This window comes from Chionomys nivalis, chromosome 2, assembly GCF_950005125.1.
Source record: "Chionomys nivalis chromosome 2, mChiNiv1.1, whole genome shotgun sequence".
NCBI lineage: Eukaryota > Metazoa > Chordata > Mammalia > Rodentia > Cricetidae > Chionomys > Chionomys nivalis.
In genome coordinates, this window is record NC_080087.1 from 136,345,903 (window position 1) to 136,366,820 (window position 20,918).

At 36.2% G+C, this 20,918-nt stretch overlaps 1 protein-coding gene across 4 annotated transcripts in view; it reads right to left on the minus strand.

The window, feature by feature from the left end:
* Positions 1-20,918, minus strand: part of Nbeal1 (neurobeachin like 1) — a 211,340-nt gene that overhangs the window by 90,648 nt on the left and 99,774 nt on the right. For all 4 annotated transcript variants that reach the window (XM_057752700.1, XM_057752706.1, XM_057752692.1 and 1 more), the window contains 8 exons: positions 18,106-18,265; positions 17,894-17,996; positions 14,281-14,437; positions 13,127-13,285; positions 11,453-11,612; positions 10,449-10,537; positions 7,136-7,672; positions 2,597-2,772 (listed from right to left, as the gene is read on the minus strand). In XM_057752700.1, the coding sequence (XP_057608683.1) occupies positions 2,597-2,772; positions 7,136-7,672; positions 10,449-10,537; positions 11,453-11,612; positions 13,127-13,285; positions 14,281-14,437; positions 17,894-17,996; positions 18,106-18,265 (1,541 nt within the window). The remainder of the gene's footprint in view (positions 1-2,596; positions 2,773-7,135; positions 7,673-10,448; positions 10,538-11,452; positions 11,613-13,126; positions 13,286-14,280; positions 14,438-17,893; positions 17,997-18,105; positions 18,266-20,918) is intronic.

Genomic DNA, 20,918 nt, shown 5'->3' on the forward strand with positions numbered 1-20,918 from the left:
AAAAAGCATCCACCATGATCAAGTCGGCTTCATCCCAGAGAAGCAGGGATACTTCAAAATATAAAATCTGTCAATGTAAACATGATCATTTCATTTAATGCTGAAAAAGTCTTCAACAAAATATAGCATCTCTTCATGATAAAGGTCTTGGAAAGAATAGGGATTCAAGGAACATACCTAAACATAATAAAGACAATATACAGCAAGCCAACAGCCAATATCAAACTAAATGGAGAGACTCTCATAGTAATCCCATTGAAATCAGGAACAAGACAGGGTTGCTCTTCAGATCTATTCAATTCAATTCAATTCTTGAGGACCTAGCTAGAACAATAAAACAACAAAAGAAGATAAAGGGAATACAAAGGAGAAAAGAAGAAGTCAAAATCTCACTATTTGCTGATGATGTGATAGTTTACATAAGTGACCCCAAAAATTCTACCAAGGAACTTATACAACTCATAAACACATTCAGTAATGTAGCAGGGTACACACAGATGATAAATGGGCTAAAAGAGAAATCAAAAAAACATCATCCTTCACAATAGCCATAATAGCTTAAAATATCTCAGAGTTTCTCTAACCAAACAAGTGGAAGACCTGTATGACAAGAACTTTAAATCTTTGAAGAAGGAAATTGAAGAAGACACCAGATAGTGGAAAGATCTCCCATGCTATTGAGTAGCTAGAATTAACATAATAAAAATGACAATCTTACCATAAGCAATCTACAGATTCAATGCAATGCCCATCAAAATCCCAGGAAAATTCTTCACAGACCTCAAAAGAACAGTACTCAACTTCATATGGAAAAGAAAAAAAAAAAAACTCAGGATAGCCAAAATAGTCCTGTACAATAGAGGAACTACTGGAGACATCACAATCCCTTCAAACTCTACTACAGAGCTACTGTACTGAAAACAGCCAGGTATTGGCATAAAAATAGACAGGAGGAACAATGGAACCAAATCCAAGACCCAAATATCCACATACCTTTGAACACCTGATTTTTGAGAAAGAGGCAAAAAATATCAAATGGAAAAAAGAAAGCATATTTAACAAATGGTGCTGGCATAACTGGATAGCAACATGTAGAAGAATAAAAATAAATCCACATATATCACCATGCATAAAACTCAAGTTCAAATGGATCAAAGACCTCAACATAAATCCAGCCACACTGAACCTCAAAGAAGAAAAACTGGGAGTACACTTGAATGTAATGGCACAGGAGACCACTTCCTAAATATAACCCCAGCAGAACAGACACTGAAAGAAACAATTAATAAATGGGACCTCCTAAAACTGAAAAGCTTCTGTAAGGCAAAAAAACACAGTGACCAAGACAAAATAGCAGCCTACAGAATGGGAAAAGATCTTCCCCAAGCCCACATCAGACAGAGGTCTGATTTCCAAAATATACAGAGAACATAAAAGATTTGTCATCAAAAGAACAAATAATCCAATAAAAAAATTGGAGTACAGACCTAAACAGAGAACTCTCAACAGAGGAATCTAATATGGCTGAAAGACACTTAAGGAAGTGCTCAATATCCTTAGTCATCAGAGAAATGCAAATCAAAACAACCCTGAGTTTACATCTTACACCTGTAAGAATGGCCAAGATAAAAAACACTGATGACAACTTATGTTGCAGAGAATACTGAGTAAAGGGAACACTCTCCCATTGCTGGTGGGAGTGCAAATTAGTACAGCCCCCTTGGATATCAGTGTGGCGATTTCTCTGAAAATTAGGAAACAACCTTCTTCAAGACCCAGCAATATTACTTTAGGGTATATACCCAAAGGATACCCAATTGTACCACAAGGACATGGGCTCAACTATGTTTATAGCAGCATTGTTTGTCATAGGCAGAACATGGAAACAACCTAAATGATTCTCGACTAAAGAATGGATAAGAAAAATGTGGTACATTTATACAATGGAGTACTACACAGCACAGAAAAAAAATATCACATCTTGAAATTTGTAGGCAAATGGATGGATCTAGAAAACATCACATTGAGTGAAGTAACCCAGACCCAGAAAGACAAATTTCATATCTACTCATTCATAAGTGGCTTTTAGATATAAACCAAAGAAAACCAGCCTATAATTCACAATCCCAGAGAACCTAGACAACAATGAGAACCCTAAGACAGGTATACTTGGATCTAATCTACATGGGAAGTAGAAAAAGACAAGATCTCCTGAGTGAATTGGGAGCATGGGGACCATGGGAGAGGGTTGTAGGGGAGGGAAGATGAAGTGAAGGAAGGCAAGAAAAATGTAAACCTCAATAAAATCAATAAAAAAATAAAAAATTCAGGAAAACACAAAGTAAAACTTCTTTCAGATTCCTCAGAATGTATATCAAGAGAACAAATGAAGAAATGTTGGTGAGGATGTAGAGAAAGAGAATTTGTACTTTTTTCTACATTCTACTAGAAGAGTAAAACCAAGGAAGAAAAATATTAAATAGCTTCTTCTTCTTTCTGCCTCTATTATATACTGAATTAAGGAATCAGTATTTAATTTTAGACTCCCACTCCGTTCTACAGAGGGGTTCACAAAAATCACTAAATGAATACTTACATTAGTTTTACTTCATCTGACGGTCGAAGTAGTTCACTTGATATTCCTGGTTTAGTTAATGCTGAAAACACTTGTCCTCTTTCAACCCAAGTGTCTTCATCGGACTTTTCTAGTCCTTTACACATGATATAATTCAAAATATTTGTAACCAACTGAAGAAGCTCCTCTTCACATTCCTATAAAACATTAAGTAATACTAAATTATTAGAGTTAGGAAATATTAAAAAGCATAACACAGAGCCATCTACATATACTTGTTATTTACATAAGTTATTTTTAGAATTTAAGTTTTATTATTTTTAATTATGTTAGGTATGTTTCTGAATGTGCGTATGGGCACATAAGTGAAGGTGCCTAAGGAAGCCAAAGCTGTCAGATCCCTGGAGCTAGAGTTACATACAGTTGTGAGCTTCCTGATGAGAGTTCTGGGAATGGATCTCAGGTCTTCTGGAAGCACATCAAGTGTTAACTGCTGAGGTCCCTTTCCTGTTCCTTTTTAAGATGCCTTTATTGCCTGAAGACACAAAATGTTTCAGATGCAGGCTCTGTTCTAAAGAGAGGGATGGAGAGCTAGAAAGATGGCTAAGTGGTTACTGGTCAAAGTGGTTCAACTCAGGCACCCAAATGGTGGCTTACAACCATTCATAACTTGAATTCCAGGACACTCAATCCCTTTCTGTGTATGTGGGGTACAGGACAGGGGTTCTCTGTGTAACAATCCTGGCTGTCCTAGAAATAGCTGATGTGGGAGTCCCCTCTGTGTTGCTGTGATTACCATTAATGAATAAAGAAACTGCCTTGGCCTGTAGATAGGGCAGAATTTAGGTAGGCAGGAAGGACTGAACTGAATGCTGGAAGAAAAAAGGGCAGAGTCAGAGAAATGCCATGGAGCCGCCAGAATCAGACAGGCTAAAACTTTGCAGGTAAGCCACTGTTACATGGCAATACACAGATTACTAGAGATGGGTTAAATTAAAATATAAGAGTTAGCCAATAAGAAGCTAGAGCTAATGGGCCAAACAGTGTTGTAATAGGAGCTGCGGGGCTGTGTCTCCGGCACCCGGCCGCCCACATGGCTAGCTTATGCCGCACGCAACCCACAAACAGCAAAAATCTGTCTTAAATTCTCTCTGTGTCCTTTTTAAGCCCTCTCAGGTTTTACGTGGAGTTCACTAGCACGTTGGGTGCCACTCTGTTGTAATAGGAGCTGCGGGGCTGCGTCTCCGGCACCCGGCCGCCCACATGGCTAGCTTATGCCCTGAAATAATTACACGGAAACTGTATTCTTTTAATCATTGCCTGGCCCATTAGCTCCAGCCTCTTATTGGCTAGCTCTTACATATTGATCTAATATTCTGTGTAGTACCATGAGCTGGCTTACCAGGAAAGATCTTAACCTGCGTCTGTCTGGAGTGGGAGAATCATGGCGACTCACTGACTCGGCTTCTTTCTCCCAGCATTCTGTCTGTTTACTCCACCCACCTAAGGGCTGGCCTATAAATGGGCCAAGGCAGTTTCTTTATTAGTTAACCAATGACCTTCCTCCATCAAAACAGTAATTTAAATAATACAGTTTCTGTTGGATTATATCGGGCCTAAGCTAGCCGGTGGCTGAGACAAACAAGTGATTCCTCCTCCAACAGACTGGCGCTCATGTGGCCAGCTAAATCCATTTAAAACCTAAGAGAGTTTGAAAAGGAATTCTAGACACAAAAATACAGGGTTTAACACAGTTTCTTGCTGTTTGCTGGCGGCATGGAACAGCTTCATTAAGAGAGGTTTTCCTCACTCAGCAGCAGCAGTAGAGAAAAAAAGCCACACCATTTTGAAATGCAGGCTTTCTGGAACGAGCTGCCAGCATGACTTCTGGCTCTTTCAGGAGACCAAGTATTTGGATGGGGTTTGTGAGCAGACTGATACAGCTTGCTTAATGGCGACATTGACTGACTGTGTGCCTAAGAATGGGGCTGTTGGCATGGCTCTCAGAGCCAGAAAACAGCAATGCCATGCTGGACTGTGCAGAACAAGCAGGCATATCGTATATATCATAGTAATGGCACAACTTAAGTTTTAGACTGGATGGGCAAGCAGTTAGTACTGTATAAACCCTAGTACTGGGGCACCTTAAGTTTTAAGAAGCACTTGGCATTTTAAAAAGTGCTCCTGGACAGTAAAGAATTACAGATATGCAATAAACACAAATCCAGATGAGTCACAGTGCTGGATAAATGTATGTAGGCTTGAGAGAAGAAAAAGAGTACAGAGAGTTGGAAAAGAAGTAAATTGTTTTAAAAAAGGCTTTAAAGAGACAGTACAGATAGTCATAGATTAAAAAGGAGTAAAGAAAAATAAGCCATGTAAAAATGAAAAATTCACAGAGAGTCTGGATCATGTATGTATATTATTGTGTTATCTTTGAATTTTTTGACTGTGAATGAGCTAGGTATAGACATTTCACTGTATAGGCTGCTAAGCTAAATCAGCATGTATATTATAAAGGTATCATGACCCAATTTGGGTCTAAGGATATGTTGCTTTGAAAAAGAGGTTCTTCTCTTGTTTCCACAGAGGATGAGAACCTGTGCATGCTTCAAGACTGGTTTGGTTTGATAGAGCATGACCCACTGAAAGGCTGCCATGAACACTCTCAAAAAATTACTTCACCCGACTGCTGACTGAGATAAACCTAGCATATAGGATACACCATGAAAGACCTGATTAACAGTACCCCCAAAATGCAGGAAGCAGTATGGACAGATCTACAGTCACATTCCTAAATATTGTTTATAATTGTTTCTTTGCATTTAAAGGGGGATATGCTATAGATACGAATAATTTGCATTGGTATGTATCTTGATTTATTGGTACAAATTTAAGGTCAATTTTGTTATGTATATTCATGTTCTTTATTAAGGTATTGTGATTGTGTATTCTTTATTAAGGTATTGTGATTGTGTATTTCCTGTAAAAATGTAATAATTAAGAAATATAGGTAGAGTCATCTATAATAGTCAAGCTTGTAGTCATGTTAGATTTTCTAGATGTACAGAGATGTATTTCACTTAGATAGGTATTCTTCAGATCTTTCAGAGACCTTCAGAATATGACATTTAAAATATTTTAAAACTTAAGATTTTTCATGACAATGAGACACATCTGCTCCTGGCAGCACAAGCTACTTAAAGAGGAGGGTGGGCATTGAAGAGGCTCCTTATAGAGTTGGTTAGTCATTTGGGCAAGAAACTGCTCTTTCCTGGATTGTTTAACTGGACATGAAGGACCCACAGAGAAATGACTGCTGAACTTGCCTAAAGGTGAGATGATCCTTCGAGGTTCCTGCTTCATGAAAATGTCTGCAAAACATTCTACAGGATATAGGAGTGACTGAACTGTCTTTGAAATTTCCTGCTTCATGGAAAAGTCTGCTGGATACTATGGGCCTGTAGGCTGAAGATGGATGCCCCAACGGTATAGAACTTTGGGTGACTGTCCAAGCAGCGAGATGTCTCTGTTAATTCTAGAGTTTTGGAAGTTGATTAGAATGTACTTCCTGTTTACTTAGGTAGTATTTTATCCTTCTGGAGTGTTTGATGGAGTTGAAGAATTTATACTTATAGTTTTCCTTAGTTATGATAAAAGATAAAATAGATATAAATATTGTAACTGTAATTCTTGCTTGATAACTGTTTTGTTATATGTACTTTTACTATGTTAAAGTCAAAACCTCCCTTTTCATTCAAACAGAAAAGGGAGGTGATGAGGGAGTCCCCTCTGTGTGCAGTGATTATCATTAATGAACAAAGAAAATGCCTTGGCCTGTAGATAGGGCAGAACTTAGGTAGGCAGGAGGGACTGGACTGAATGCTGGGGGAAAGAAGGACGGAGTCAGAGAGCCGCCATGGAGCCATCAGAGTCAGACATGCTGAAATTTGTAGGTAAGTCACTGCAATGTGGCGATACAGAGATTAATGAAGATGGGTTAAATTAAAATACAAGAGTTAGGAAATAACAAGTGAGAGCTAACGGTCCAAGCAGTGATTTAAATAATATAGTTTCTGTGTGATTATTTTCGGATCTAAGCTAGCCGGGCGGCTGAGATGAACAAGCAGCCCCTCCTTCAACAAACAGCTCTTATACAACAGGCTGGTCTCAAACTTACAGAGATTCACCTGCCTCAGCCTCCCGAGTGCTGGGATTAAAGGCTTGTGTCAACACCACCAGACTAAATGTCCTTTTTGACCTCCACAGGCATCAGGCACAAACATGGTACATGTACATACACACAAACACAGAAAAAGATAACCTAACATGTGCGAGTCTGTATGCTCAAATCCTATTACCATACATATACATACAAATACAGGCACACCAAAACAAAACCAAAAAGGAAGATATTTACAAGTGACTTGTGACAATGACCGTTCTAAATTTTAGATGAGACTTAGACTATGAATGGAGATATTAGTAACAGCTCACATACTGCAAAGGACCAGACCTAATGAGAATTAAAACTGATTTTGGAAGGATAAGCAAATTTACCTCTTTGCTTTCAAGGAAAGCGAAGTCATCACTAAAGTCCATTTCATTTGTGATACTCCTTTCTCTGTCAGATGGCACAGAAAACGACTTAGTAGACTCCACTGGGGATGGTGTGCTAGGTGAACTGTCTGGCATTTGACTTCCACACTCACTCAGTTCACATGAGTCAGTTCCACTGAGATCTAAACTCAGATGCGAAGTGTTACTATGCCAGAATTCTTCATTTTCTGACTTGAAAGATAATTCTACTTCAGAGTTTACTTCTTGAAATAATGGTGTGTTTGAGTTCAGGGACTGACTATCTTCCAAACTCCAATGATCTGAAGATACATCAGGTAATGTCATTTTTTCATCATCTAGCTTTTCAGTGGACATATTTTTATTTTCTTTCACTGAAACAGTCTTTCCATGTTTATGAAGAGAATTTACATTTTCAAAGTTTGCTTTTAAGAGAAGTCTAACAAAGGTATCTTGCCAACCCACTTGTTGTGCTATCTGGTATGCTGCTTCTGGCTGGGACTGCAAAATCTGTAATATCTGCAAAGAGAACAAAAATTACAAAAAATAATACAAAATTCTTCAAAAGGTATACAATATTTTTATGAAAAGATCTCTTTTCAATTATTTTAATAACAGTAATTTACTGAGAAACAATAAAATAAACTTTCAAATTATGTTCTGTGTGTGGTATATGTGACTATGTGCATGTGCAGATACATACGCTTACACATGGAGTACAAAGAAGGGTACTGAATGCTTTATTCTATTACTTCCCACCTCATTCCCTTGTAAGAGGGTCTCTTACTGAACCTGGACTAGGGCAGTGGCCAACAAGACTCAGCTACCTTATGACTCTAGCTCCTAAAATGCTGGGGTTGCAGACAACACACAAGAACACACACAGCTTTAACATGGATGCCAAGGATCCATTTCTTTATACTGTTATTGACTGATTTATCTTGTCGGCCCGGGATTATGTTCTTACTAGATTATAAAATATCTGAAGCTCTTTGATATTGTAATGCAAGCTGGTACAACCCCTTTGGACGTCAGTATGGCGATTTCTCAGAAAATTAGGAAACCACCTTTCTCAAGACCCAGTAATACCACTTTTAGGTATATATCCAAAGGATGCTCAATTGTGCCACAAGGACATGTGCTCAACTATGTTCATAGCAGCATTGTTTGTCATAGCCAGAACCTGGAAACAGCCAAAATGCCCCTTGACAGAAGAATGGGTAAGGAAAATGCGGTACAGTTACACAATGGAGTATTACACAGTAGAAAAAAATGACATCTTGAATTTTGCAGGAAAATTGATGGAGCTAGAAAACATTATTTTGCGTGAGATAACCCAGACACAGACAGACAATTATCACATGTACTCACTCATAAGTGGTTTTTAAACATAAAGCAAAGAAAACCAGCCCACAAATCACAATCCCAGAGATCTTAGACAACTATGAGGACCCTACAAGAGACATACATGAATCTAATCTACATGGGAAGTAGAAAAAGACAAGATCTCCTGAATATAAACTGGGAGCATGTGGACTTTGGGGGTGGGTTCAAGGGGAGGGAAGTGGCAGGAAAGGGAGCAGAGAAAAATATAAAGCTCAATAAAAATCAATAAAAAAATAATACGGATGAAAACTTTAATTTTAGCTTTTAACTTTTAATTAGTTGACAGAGATGCCTCTGATACCTTTTAAAATCATTAACTGCACTCATAACAGTTCGGTTACATTCGATTATATTATGTATTTGGAAATATTTGTATATTTGCATTTTCTTGCATCATTTTATTCACGTTAATAGTAATAGATACTAATAACAAAAAAGATGTTAATAAAACATGGAAAGAGAAGAAACTTAATTGTCTATCAATATGAAACCACATAATATTCTAAAGAATAAATACAGAATGAAAGCTATGCAACCAGATATGTTGAGATGGCTTAGTGGGTCATGTGGTAAGGGTTACCTGAACAGGAGACAAAATGTTATAATCAAAATGAAGCACAAAGCCAAAGCAAGTCTCCAAAGGTTAAATGTAAATTGAAGATAAATTATATGAACTTTTATAAACAAATATTAGGAAATTATTTCCATAAAGTTTACAGGTATATCCAGCATGAGATCATGAACTCATGCATATGAGGATAGCTATGAATGAAGCTCTACACATCTTTAGATAACAATGTCATGTCATAATGTCAAAAATTTAGACATACGGGCTCCAGAAAAATGGCTTGGTTGAAAAAAGACACTTGATGTCCAGCTTGAAGACTTGGGTTTGATTCCTGGTATCCACAAAGCAGGAGAAGAACCAACTCCCCAAGTGGTTTTCTAAACTCTACTTTCTCACTGAAGCATGGACATACTCACACTTGAATGTACACACACACACACACACACACACACCCTAAATAAATAAAATGTAATATTTAAAATACATTTAGATAGTAGACCCTTTGAAATATGGTGAAACCATTAGGAATGACCAGGACCAGACACAGACGTAGTGGTGCAACACCAGCCACTTGGGAAACTGAAGCAGAAGATCACAACTTCAAGGTGAGTTTGAGAAACTTAGATTGCTTCTTCAAAGTAAAAAAAATTAAAAGGAACATGGAGTGTAGTGTTTACCACAAAGAAAGGGAAGAGGATGGGGGAAGAAGATCAGGGGAGAAAAAAGGGAAAATGGGAAGGGAGGAGGAAAAAAAGAGTACAAGCACTGAGGGTTCTGGGAAAGGATGGTATTTTCTGGTAATAAATAATGAAAAGGAATTATTTACAGAAGAGGAAGTAAAGCTAACTCTTGACATACTGGAACCGGGTGGTGGTGGTGCATGCCTTTAATCCCAGCAGTCCAGGAGATAGAGATAGGAGGATCTCTGTGAGTAGAGGCCAACCTGGTCTACAGAGTGAGTTTCAGAATAGCCATGACTATACAGAGAAACCCTGTCTCATAAAACTAAACAAAAAAATGACACACTGATTTCTTATAATTACATGAAATTGATTCTTTTCTAAAAGGAACAATTTATTATTTATTTATGTAAGTGTGTATTCGTTCAATTTAAGACAGTCTTGGATTACATAGGCTGGCTTGTAGCATATGATCCTTTTGCCTGTTCCATGTGGTGTGATTAAAGTTATACATCACCATGTCTAATTTAAACTGCTTATAAAATAATTTCTATTATGAAATAAGCAAACATAGAACTTGTATCTGCTACAAACTACTCAAAGAAAAACAGTCATAGTAAGATGATCTTATTGTAAAAATACTTCTTGAAAATGTACTAACCTTTCTACAGAGGACCATTCTGACATTTACGTGTGTTCTGTGAGAGATATATACTACAGATAACAGATCTTTGAAATTGATAACAGGATCTATGATTAAAGAAAAGTTAAAATTAAATTTCATGGATATCCAAAGAAAGAAAAGTGTTACTTGTATGAATGCTGAAGTAATTATTCACTTTCCAAGGAGAACTATAGCTATGTTCCAATATCCCCCCAAAACTTCAGGTTGATAATATTCAAATCAAGCTTAAATAACTTCTCTTTCTTTGACTGTCTGAGTATATGGTCTATACCTCAGGGATACAGTATTATTATCTTTTATATAAATATTTTGGGTTACCAATGAGACTTGATAAACTACTTAGCAAACCACTGAAGATAAAGAGCCTCATTTCCAGACCCAAGTCGAACATCTGCCATAAATTCTACTTTGTGGCTAAGTACAGAAAAAAATATTACAAAACATTAGAAAGAAAATATGTATCAAATTTGTTTTCATTTTACCTTTCAGAACATAAATACCTTTAAACTTTTAAGCTCCTTTTTTTAAATATTTATTTATTTATTATGTATACAATATTCTGTCAGTGTGTATGTCTGAAGGCCAGAAGAGGGCGCCAGACCTCTTTACAGACGGTTGTGAGCCACCACGTGGTTGCTGGGAATTGAACTCAGGATCTTTGGAAGAGCAGGCAATGCTCTTAACCACTGAGCCATCTCTCCAGCCCCTTAAGCTCCTTTTATACATATTTTCTTTAATGCTCTTTTTTTTAAATTTAGGAAACCAGTCATTAACTTGGCTACTCAGTTAGTAAACATTTACTTTAAAGCTATGTCCTGGAAGTCAAAAGCAAGTACATGTATATATTTTCTAAGAAACACTCTGCAAAACCAAATAACAAGTAATTTAAAAACTAACCTGAAAGAGGAGATTTTTAAGAAAACTTTCACAGAGAAAAAACAATTTCTTAAACACATCACTGTTACCAATCTTAGTCATACCTGCATTAATGATTTGATTGACAAGATTTTTAATGAGAGACACATTAACTGGAACTTCATTAAGGAGGAGTCCAATTCCTGAATAGCCAACTTCTCTGAGACGGATGCGTTGTTTACTACGTTCATAAACACTGGTGCATTTTAACATCTGCTCTATAACCTGGTCACAAAAAGTAATACAGTCTTTTCAATACAGAGAAACATTAGATTTTGGATCGTTAATAAATTTTACTGAAACTGTATCTATATTTGTGTAAATAATGTTTAAAATTCTAGTTTAAAAATGGCCGGTGAAAGAGTAGTATATATAGTTAGCAGACAGGAAGAACACATTTATGTGTTAAGATATTACTATTATCATTATCATTCATTTTTTGTTTTGTATTTTAGATAAGGTCTCTCGATATAGCACCAGCTGACCTGGAACTCACTACGTAGAGACTAGTGTGTCCTGTCTTCCACTGCTGGGACTGAAGGTATGTGCCATCACATCCAGCCTAAACCGGTCTTAACTTATTTACATAACAGACCCATTTTCAATAACAGAAAACCTTAGTGAAGCAACCTAAATAATCTATATCTAAAAATGGGAGGAGAAGCTGAACTTTCCAGGGGTAAAAGTAATGTTATTTAAGAGGTTATTTTCTTATAAACTATAAAAGGATAATTGTGTCAGAATATCATATACAATCACTAAGAAATATTTTTAGAAGAAATAATATTTCCTCTCTATGAATAAACCCTAGTGAGAGCAGATGCTTCCAAGAGCAGCCTCACTGGTAACCAACCATAAGCAACCCTAACAAACAAACTACTTTAGACCTTTTCTTCATCATTGTATTCTAAAGCTTAGTGATTTGAAACACAAGCAATCAAAACATAAACCCTTAAAAGTATATTTAATAACATAACTCTAATAACAATGTAAAAACAAAAATCATCAGACAATTAAGGACAAGGAGAATTTAACTAAGAAAAAAAGCTGGTAGATATATGCCTGGATCTTATATTTTTAGTTAACAAAGAGTTAAAAACGGTGGTTTCAGACAAGGGTTCAGAGACTTTAGTTTGGATAGCAAATAAAATATACTCCATGTGTTTTAACAAAGCCATTAGTCTATCAGCTTCAATTTATCACCTGTAATGCAGGAGTAAGAAAAGTATCCATCTTCTATAACAGTGGTAGGGACTAAGAAAACTACTCCCCGAAGAGTACAAACTGTCTGACATAAAGTGAGCATCACAGAAGTGCTGCTATTATTAACTGCTAAATGATCTGATGTACTACACCGATGTACTTTATGTCAAGGAAGAACTCAGAGGTTTTATATTAAGAAAAATATGACGAAGTGGATATTCCACTGAGATGATTTGCCTGGTTATATTAATTTTTTGCTTGCTATTTTGATGTTTTTGTTTGTTTAGGTCCCCCACCCCCTTTTTAGATGTACTAGTAAGATTTGGGGGAGTGACATAAACTCAGCACATACTAAGCCAGTACTCTACTACTTAAATAGAGTTAAGTTTTTAAACTATAGTATAGTTTTTAAAATACACAAACAGGAAAAATATGTAACAAACCAAACTTAAGAAGTTTGCAAAAGTAATTTAGTTATAAACTCATATAATCACAAATGTACCCAAGATATAAAGATGCTTACAAAATTTGTGTACCTTAAAAATGATTTCTCTTAGTTTGTCAGAGTACTTCTGATTTAGTAGCAAAGCATACAGTATATCAGCATTTCCTGGTTCAAACATCAGTGAGAAAAGCTGACCTCTAGTTGGGCTGGTTCGTAGAAGACTGAAGAGTATATCCAAAATTCCAACAAGCTTTTAAAGTTAAACAACACAAAACAAACAAACAAACAAACAAAATTCACTAATGTATACAGGCAGCAAAAGGGAATACGCCTCAAAATAGGTATATAACTAAATCGGCTATACTCTGCCTTTTCTCTCTGATCTCTTTTGCTTCTTCCATTCCCTTTTGCAATAGTTTTTCATTATACATATTCAATATCTCTGGAACCATTCCCAGTCTGTTTGCCCATAAGAAAAGAAATTTCTTCCATAGAAGAATCGAACCTGGTCTCTTCAACATTTAAAATCCTCTGATAAAACCTCATATGTCTTATCTCTCTCTTACAATCATATTCTTGTTTCATAGTTATCTGTTAACTTCTCTTAATTATGTGGATTCTATTATGTTAAATGAATAATTTCACAACTGTATTATCTGCACTGCTTAATACTATTTTATAGGTATAGTTAAGTTCTAAATTTGATGGCAGAAAATATAATATAGACCAAGAAAATAAAATATAGACCAAGAAAATTTTGAAAACAAAACTGGAGAATGACCAGACACAACAACTGTGTAATGATTTGATATGAAGCGTAGCTGGAGGCCCCACTGAGGTGGTCATATTGTAAGAACACTAACAGGTGGTTATAACAGGCTATACAAAGAGTATATCAATGGTTGGAATGATAAAAGAAACTGTATTTTTGAAAGCTATCTCTTATCCCTGGCCCTTCCCATCCAGCTCCCTTCTGCCTCTTGACTGCCAAAAGAGAGATCTCTTCTACTATGCTCTCCTAGCAAATGTTGTCTCATCATGGCTCAGAAGCAAGAAGGGGAAATAAAATACAATGGAAAATTCTTAAATCTTAAGTTCAATGAAACCTTAACTCTTTACAATAGTTCTTCTCTGGTATTTTGTCACAGCAACTATTTTCCAATCTGGCAGTATTGAACACCAACAGGATTTTATTCATTAGACAATTATTTCAGTTAAAACTAAAATTCATCTAAAGCATGATACCTGTTCTTCCTCATTAGTAGCAGCTATGTAACCTATGATACTTTGTATTTCTTCATGAGTTCCGCCTTTACAAAGAAAATATTTAACTAGCCCATACAAAGAAGTCCTAATTGTTCGAATATCTTCTGGAGAAAGCTCATTACATGTACAACCATGCCTGAAAAAGAAAACAAAAGTGTGAAAGTTGAAATGTTAAATACTTTGATGATGTTATATAAAGGAATTCATAATGTTAAAAATTAAGGCTTATAATGAATGGATAAAGGCATCTGTTGCCAAGTCTGACCACCTACTCTGATCCTGGGACCCATATGATGGAAGGTGATATCTAAATCTCATAGCTGTCCTAACTCCACACATGTGCTGTGGCATATGCTCCTCCAACCCCGCACATACACACAAACACTGAAATAGATGTAATCTAAATCTTAAAAACAAAAATCTTTCTAAATACTTGCCATAAAGTCTACAAAGTGCTTGCTGCAAAAGCATGAGGCCGTGAGTACATTCTCCAAAATTCATGTGAAAAAGCTGGACATAGTAGCACACACTTGCAAACTTAGAACTAGAAAGATAGAAGAAACAGGTGGTCTGGAGCTTGGTGCTAGGCAGTGTAGCCAAATAGAGAACCACAGGCCACGAGAAGTCCCTATCTCCAAAAACCAAGGTAAACGGCATCTGAGGAGAAATGACACCTAAGGTTCTGGCTTTTACCCCCCCCCCCCACACACACACGTGCACAAGTAGCCATATGAGAAGAATATATCCAAAAGTGGCTTGGGAAACTGACTCATCCAATTAAAAAAGCCTATTTGGACCTATGAAAGTCTAAAATCCTGAGTTTAGATTTTCAGAACCCGTGTAAACAGCTGTATATGGCATCCAGTGTTGGGGAGAGGTAGATAGGATTCTTAGGGTTTGTTGGATATTCACTCTAGCCAAATAGATGAGCTCCAGGTTTAAATAAGAGACTGTCTCAAAAACCAAGGTGATGGAGGTGGGTCATCTTTCTATTTGTTGTTTCATTGGTTAAGTAATAAAGAAACTGCCTTGGCCCCTTTAATAGGACAAAAATTAAGATAGGCGGAGTAAACAGAACAGAATGCTGGGAGAAAGAAGCCGAGTAGGGAGTTGCCATGATTCTCCCATTCCAGACAGACGCAGGTTAAGATCTTCCCTGGTAAGCCAGCTCATGGGGCTACACAGAATATTAGAAATGGGTTAGATCAATATGTAAGAGCTAGTCAATAAGAGGCTGGAGCTAATGGGCCAGGCAGTGATTAAAAGAATACAGTTTCCGTGTAATTATTTCGGGGCATAAGCTAGCCATGCGGGCGGCTGGGTGCCAGGGATGCAGTCCCGCCGCTCATATTACAACAGAGTGGCACCCAACGTGCTAATAAACTCCACATAAAACCTGAGAGGGCTTAAAAAGAAGAGAGAGAAAATTTAAGACAGCTTTTTGCTGTTTGTGGGTTGCGAGCGGCAAAAAAATTGTCCTGTTTCAACGGCAGGAAAAAACTGGCTGTTTTAAAATGCCGGCTTTCTGGGCTGTGCCGCCATCGCGATCTCTGTCTGGCTCCGGCGGGAGACAGAGCTTTTGAATGGAGCATTTGGAATAAAGTGCTATGGCTTGCTTGATGGCAATGTGGACTGCTGTATGCCTGGAACAATGTGCAAGGATCAGAGGCACGAGCGGCTCCGCCATGTTGGACTGGGCGGGGCAAGCAGGCAGTACCTGTTTTTGACCTAGAAATGTCACCGCTTAGATTCTTAAACGCTTAGCGATTTAAAAGCGCAAAACAAATTGCTCCTAGATACTAAAAAAATTACAGATTCACAATAAAACTAATTCAGACACTGTTAGATGAATATACGTAGGCTTAAGAGAGAAAAAATATATATAAAAAATAAAGTTAATGTCTTAAAAAAGGGTAAAGTCTTTAAAGAGACAAAATACAGATAGTTATAGATTAAAAAAATAAAAAAAAATAAGCCACATAAAAATAAAAAATTCACAGAGAGTCTAGATTCTTTATATTATTATGTTTTCTTTAAAATTTTTGACTGTAAAGGAGTTAACTACAGAGAGACATTTCATTACATGGGCTGCCAAGCTAAACCAAAATGGATATAAGGGTATTATAATTTCAAAATATGGGTCTAAGGATATGATGCTTTGGAGAGGGTCTTCTTTTGTTTTCACAGAGGATGAGACTCTGTGGATTACATCTATCCCAATATGGTATGATAAACCACGCCCTCCTAAAAGGTTGCTGTAAACACCTTCAAAAAATACTTCACTCAACTGCCGACTAAGATGACCCTGACATACAGGTTATACCATAAAAGACCTAATTAACGACGCCCCCATTCAGCAGAAAGCAGTTTAGAGAAAAAAAACTGCACCCATGTTCCCAAATATGGTTTATAAACGTTCTTTTACATTTAAAGGGGGAAATGATATAGATATGAATAATTTACATTGGTATAGATTTTAAGGGACAGCAATTAAGGGAGATACCAGAGGGGTTAAGGATTTAACTCAGTAGTAGAGAATTTGCCTAGCAAGTTCAAGGCCCTGGGTTTGGTTCTCACCTCCAAGTAAAAGGACACCAGAAGTTGGGTGTCCACACCTTTAAGCCCAGCACTCATCAGAGTCAGGAGGATCTCTGTGAGTTCAAAGACAGCCTGGTCTACATATTGAGTTGTAGAATAGATAGGGATACACAAAGAAAACCAGTCTCAAAAAAAAAAAAAAGAAAGAAAGAAAGAAAGAAAGAAAAGAAAAAGAAAGAAATCAAAAAAGGGGGTGTGAACAACATCAGAATTTGACTTCTAGCATCCACAACATTTACACATATACTCCTTTTACCCCATGACCAAATACAACACACACACACTTTTAATAATTTAGAATTCATAGTACCTTTTCTTTCATTCTATCTCCTTCCTTCCTTCCTTCCTTCCTTCCTTCCTTCCTTCCTTCCTTCCTTCCTTCCTTCCTTCCTTCTTTGAAAGAGTCTAGCCTTTCCTAGGCGTGCCTACAACTTGCTGTGGAGCTGAGAACAACCCTGCACTTCTGACCCGATTGCCTCTAACACCCAAATGCTGGAGTTACAGGCCTGCAGTGCCACACTGTTTATGAATCACGTTTATTAGGAAAGTACAATACCAAACAAGAAGCCAAGTTGGCTTCTTTTACATTAAGGGACACTTCAGTGACAAAAATAAAACTATTACAATATTTGCCATATAACTATAAAATTTTAATACTAAGAATCAGACACAGTTGTAAGTGCTTTAAATATTAACTGATTTAATTCTCAAAACTATCACAGATTATAGTCACAGTTTTAATCTCCTTTTTATAGATGAAAAAGCTTAAATACAGAGAATCTTAATGATTTAAATAGCACTACACAATTAACAAAGCAAACAAACAAATCTAATAAATGGTAATCTATTGCTTATCATTTTAACCTTACACTACCCTTTTTCTCTAAAGTTTTAGAATAAAAGAATCGCTGGTCAAGGGAATAAGCTACACACTCCAGTCAAGTGTCAAACAGAAAGGAACAAATTAAACTGAAAAGAAACAAAGATGTCATACCCATAATAAATCCTGAGTGTATCTAGGAGAAACTGCACACCGTACTTCTTCCGAAAAATTCTCCTGCTGTCTTTAATGATAGTTGAAATATACTGTATATGGCCTAAAAGAAAATGTTCACTTATAAATAACATAACTGGAATAAAGTCACACAGGAGGTCATATATTCTGAAAACAACTACATAATATTTTATCTGAAAGTTTGGTCTTACCAATCCGAAAAGGGAAATCTCCACGGTTCCAAATGCAGAAGTCAAAGAGTAAATACTGATACATTTGTTGAAGCAATAATGTGTTTTTTTCTAATGACACCTGTTCAATTAGTAATTGAATTGCCACCAATACATTAACATCCATTAGGGTACCTGGCACCTATAATTTAGCAGAAAAGGGTTTAATGAAGGTCAGTTTAAACAACAGTATAAAACTATTACTTCAAATAATTCAGAATGTCCCTAAAATATAGAATAAAAATGGTACAAAATATAAGTAACTTAACTCATTAAACTTTATAATTCAACACTGGATCATATTTTCCGATGCCATGTTTCTAAAGTCTTTCTTCTTAATTCTCAAAGCACCTTATTATAGCATGAATTCAAATTGGTATTAATAATTAAAAAGCTGAGTTAGATATGGGGGTTAATGCTGAAGATCTGAAATGCAAAGAGCCAGCCACTAGAGATCCTTTACCTCTGCCAATGCTCAGACTGAAGACTGCCCTGTTCCACAGATCATCCTCAGACTACAACTGTCTCCATCACACCTAGGACTGCACTGCTTCTGTTTCTCTTTGAGGCAGATTCAATCTTGTGTAGCTCAGGGTGGCCTTGAACTAAAAGAGATCCCTCTGCCTCTGTGTCCCGAGTCCTGGGGTTAAAGGTGTGTGGCACCATTCTATGGCCTCTAGTGGTGACTTAGATCTGAACTCTGATCTTCATGGAAACTTAAAGTACAAACAAAATATCACTACACCTTATCACTATAAATTTTTACAGACACTCTAAGAAATTATCTTCATTCCCATTCTACAGACAAGGAATAGACAGATTGTTTAATGTCTTATTTAATTTGAATTTCCTTAATGCTACCGAGAAAGGAACAACAGATATGGAAATCATTCAACAATAGAAAAAAAAACTGTGCACTTTAAAGATGTGTTGACCTCAGGATGGAAACCAGGACATGTGTTAACATTGGGGAAGAGGTTTTACTTTTGTTTCCACAGGAAAAACTTATTAATAAGGAGAAGTGATATTTCATCAGCAGATGTGACATGTCAAAAGGAAAACCCAACAAATAAGAGTTTGGATAGGGTTCTGTTTCTTTCTGTCTTTACAGGAAAACAGAGATTTTAGATATTCCTGTAAAACTGAAGAAATCAAAAAACCCACATTCAAGAAATCAAAAGATTTTGGACATTTAGATGTCTACAGAAGAAGAGAAAGTTATCTAGAAAAAAATACTAAGCAAAGAAAAATCTGACCTAAGGTACCAAAATTCTCTGCAAAGAAAAAAAATCTCACTACCTAAACATCTATATTTCTTTACTTCTCAGAAAAGTTGCAGTACCTACTCAAGTTAAAAATCAAAGCTGGTTTTGGAGCTGGAGTGTGATTCTCTCCTCTAAATCCAAGTATGTTGTTAAAAGAAAAATTCAAAGTTTATTGTCTCATATCAGAAGAGCCACCTGATGTGAGACAGAAGCCAAAAACCTAGAGACTATTGTTGTCAAAACTCTGTTATGTCCCCAAAATTCAATTTCTCCCCTTATTTATTTTTGACTCTTTAGTACCTTTCTTTGGATAAATATCTTAAAATTTAGACTTTCTGTTTTGATATTAATAATGTTTAAGTTTTTCATAGTGAACAATAAATTTTCCTAACAGCAATCTCTGAAGTCTCTAGAAGGAGATGGGATCCCACAATAATGATACTACCTGGTTCATGATGATGCCATAGAGCTAATAAACACTACTCAAAGATCGGTTTTGAACTACAAACTGTTTAAGATGATTCTAATTTGTCTAGCTGAGATGCTCCACCTTCTTACAACACTCTAGCCATAATTTTAGATAAGAATTTCAGATAAGCCTTACCTACTACTCAGAGACTGGCTATAAATGTTACAGCTAGCCAGCCCTCTTGAGACTTATCCACTGTTTTAAAATTTTACATGATCCTATAGAGATATTGCCACCTGCAGTAATTTTGGAAGTAATTCCGAAAAAATGAACTCCCTCTCCCAACAGATGGGATGAATGGCTTTTTGTTTTCCTCAGGGTTGGTTATAAGTTATTATAGAATTGGGGACAGAATAATAATAATTAGAATCAGGAATCTTGTTTGGTATAGAAAAAAGGGAAAAGGATAAGCTAAAATAACAAGGTAGACTAGTATATTTACTTGTAAACTATTTTAGCAACTATTAGTTTTAGACAATTTACACTGGTATAGATTCCTGTATATTGATACATGTGTAAAATTATTTTTGTATTTCTAAGGTAATTTATATACTGATACAAATTCAAAATTTTATTTTTCCTATTGTGTATGTTCCTACTTGTTTACAATATCCTTGTACAGAAATTTAAAATTATTTTTGCCATATTGTATGTAGGTTTTTACTTCTGCTTAAGATATTTTGTATATTGATACAAATTAAGAACATTTTGTCATACTACACTATACATTTCTACCTCTGATTAGGATATTTTTATATATTGTTAAAATTTGAGATTATCCTTATGCTATACACGTTTGAAGATTGTTTATTTCTATAATGTTAAGCTTTAGTCTTTAAGCTATATAAGTTATTAAGAATTACAGAATGACCCATATTTGTCATACTTGTAGTTATTTTAGGTTCTTTAGATGCACAGAGATGTACTTTACATAGACAGGTAATCTTCAAACACTTCGAAGATCTACAGAATATGACATTTAAATGTTTTAATAATTTAAAATCCTGTTGACATGAGACATGACTGCTCCTGGCATCACTGACCAACTTCTGAGAGAAAGA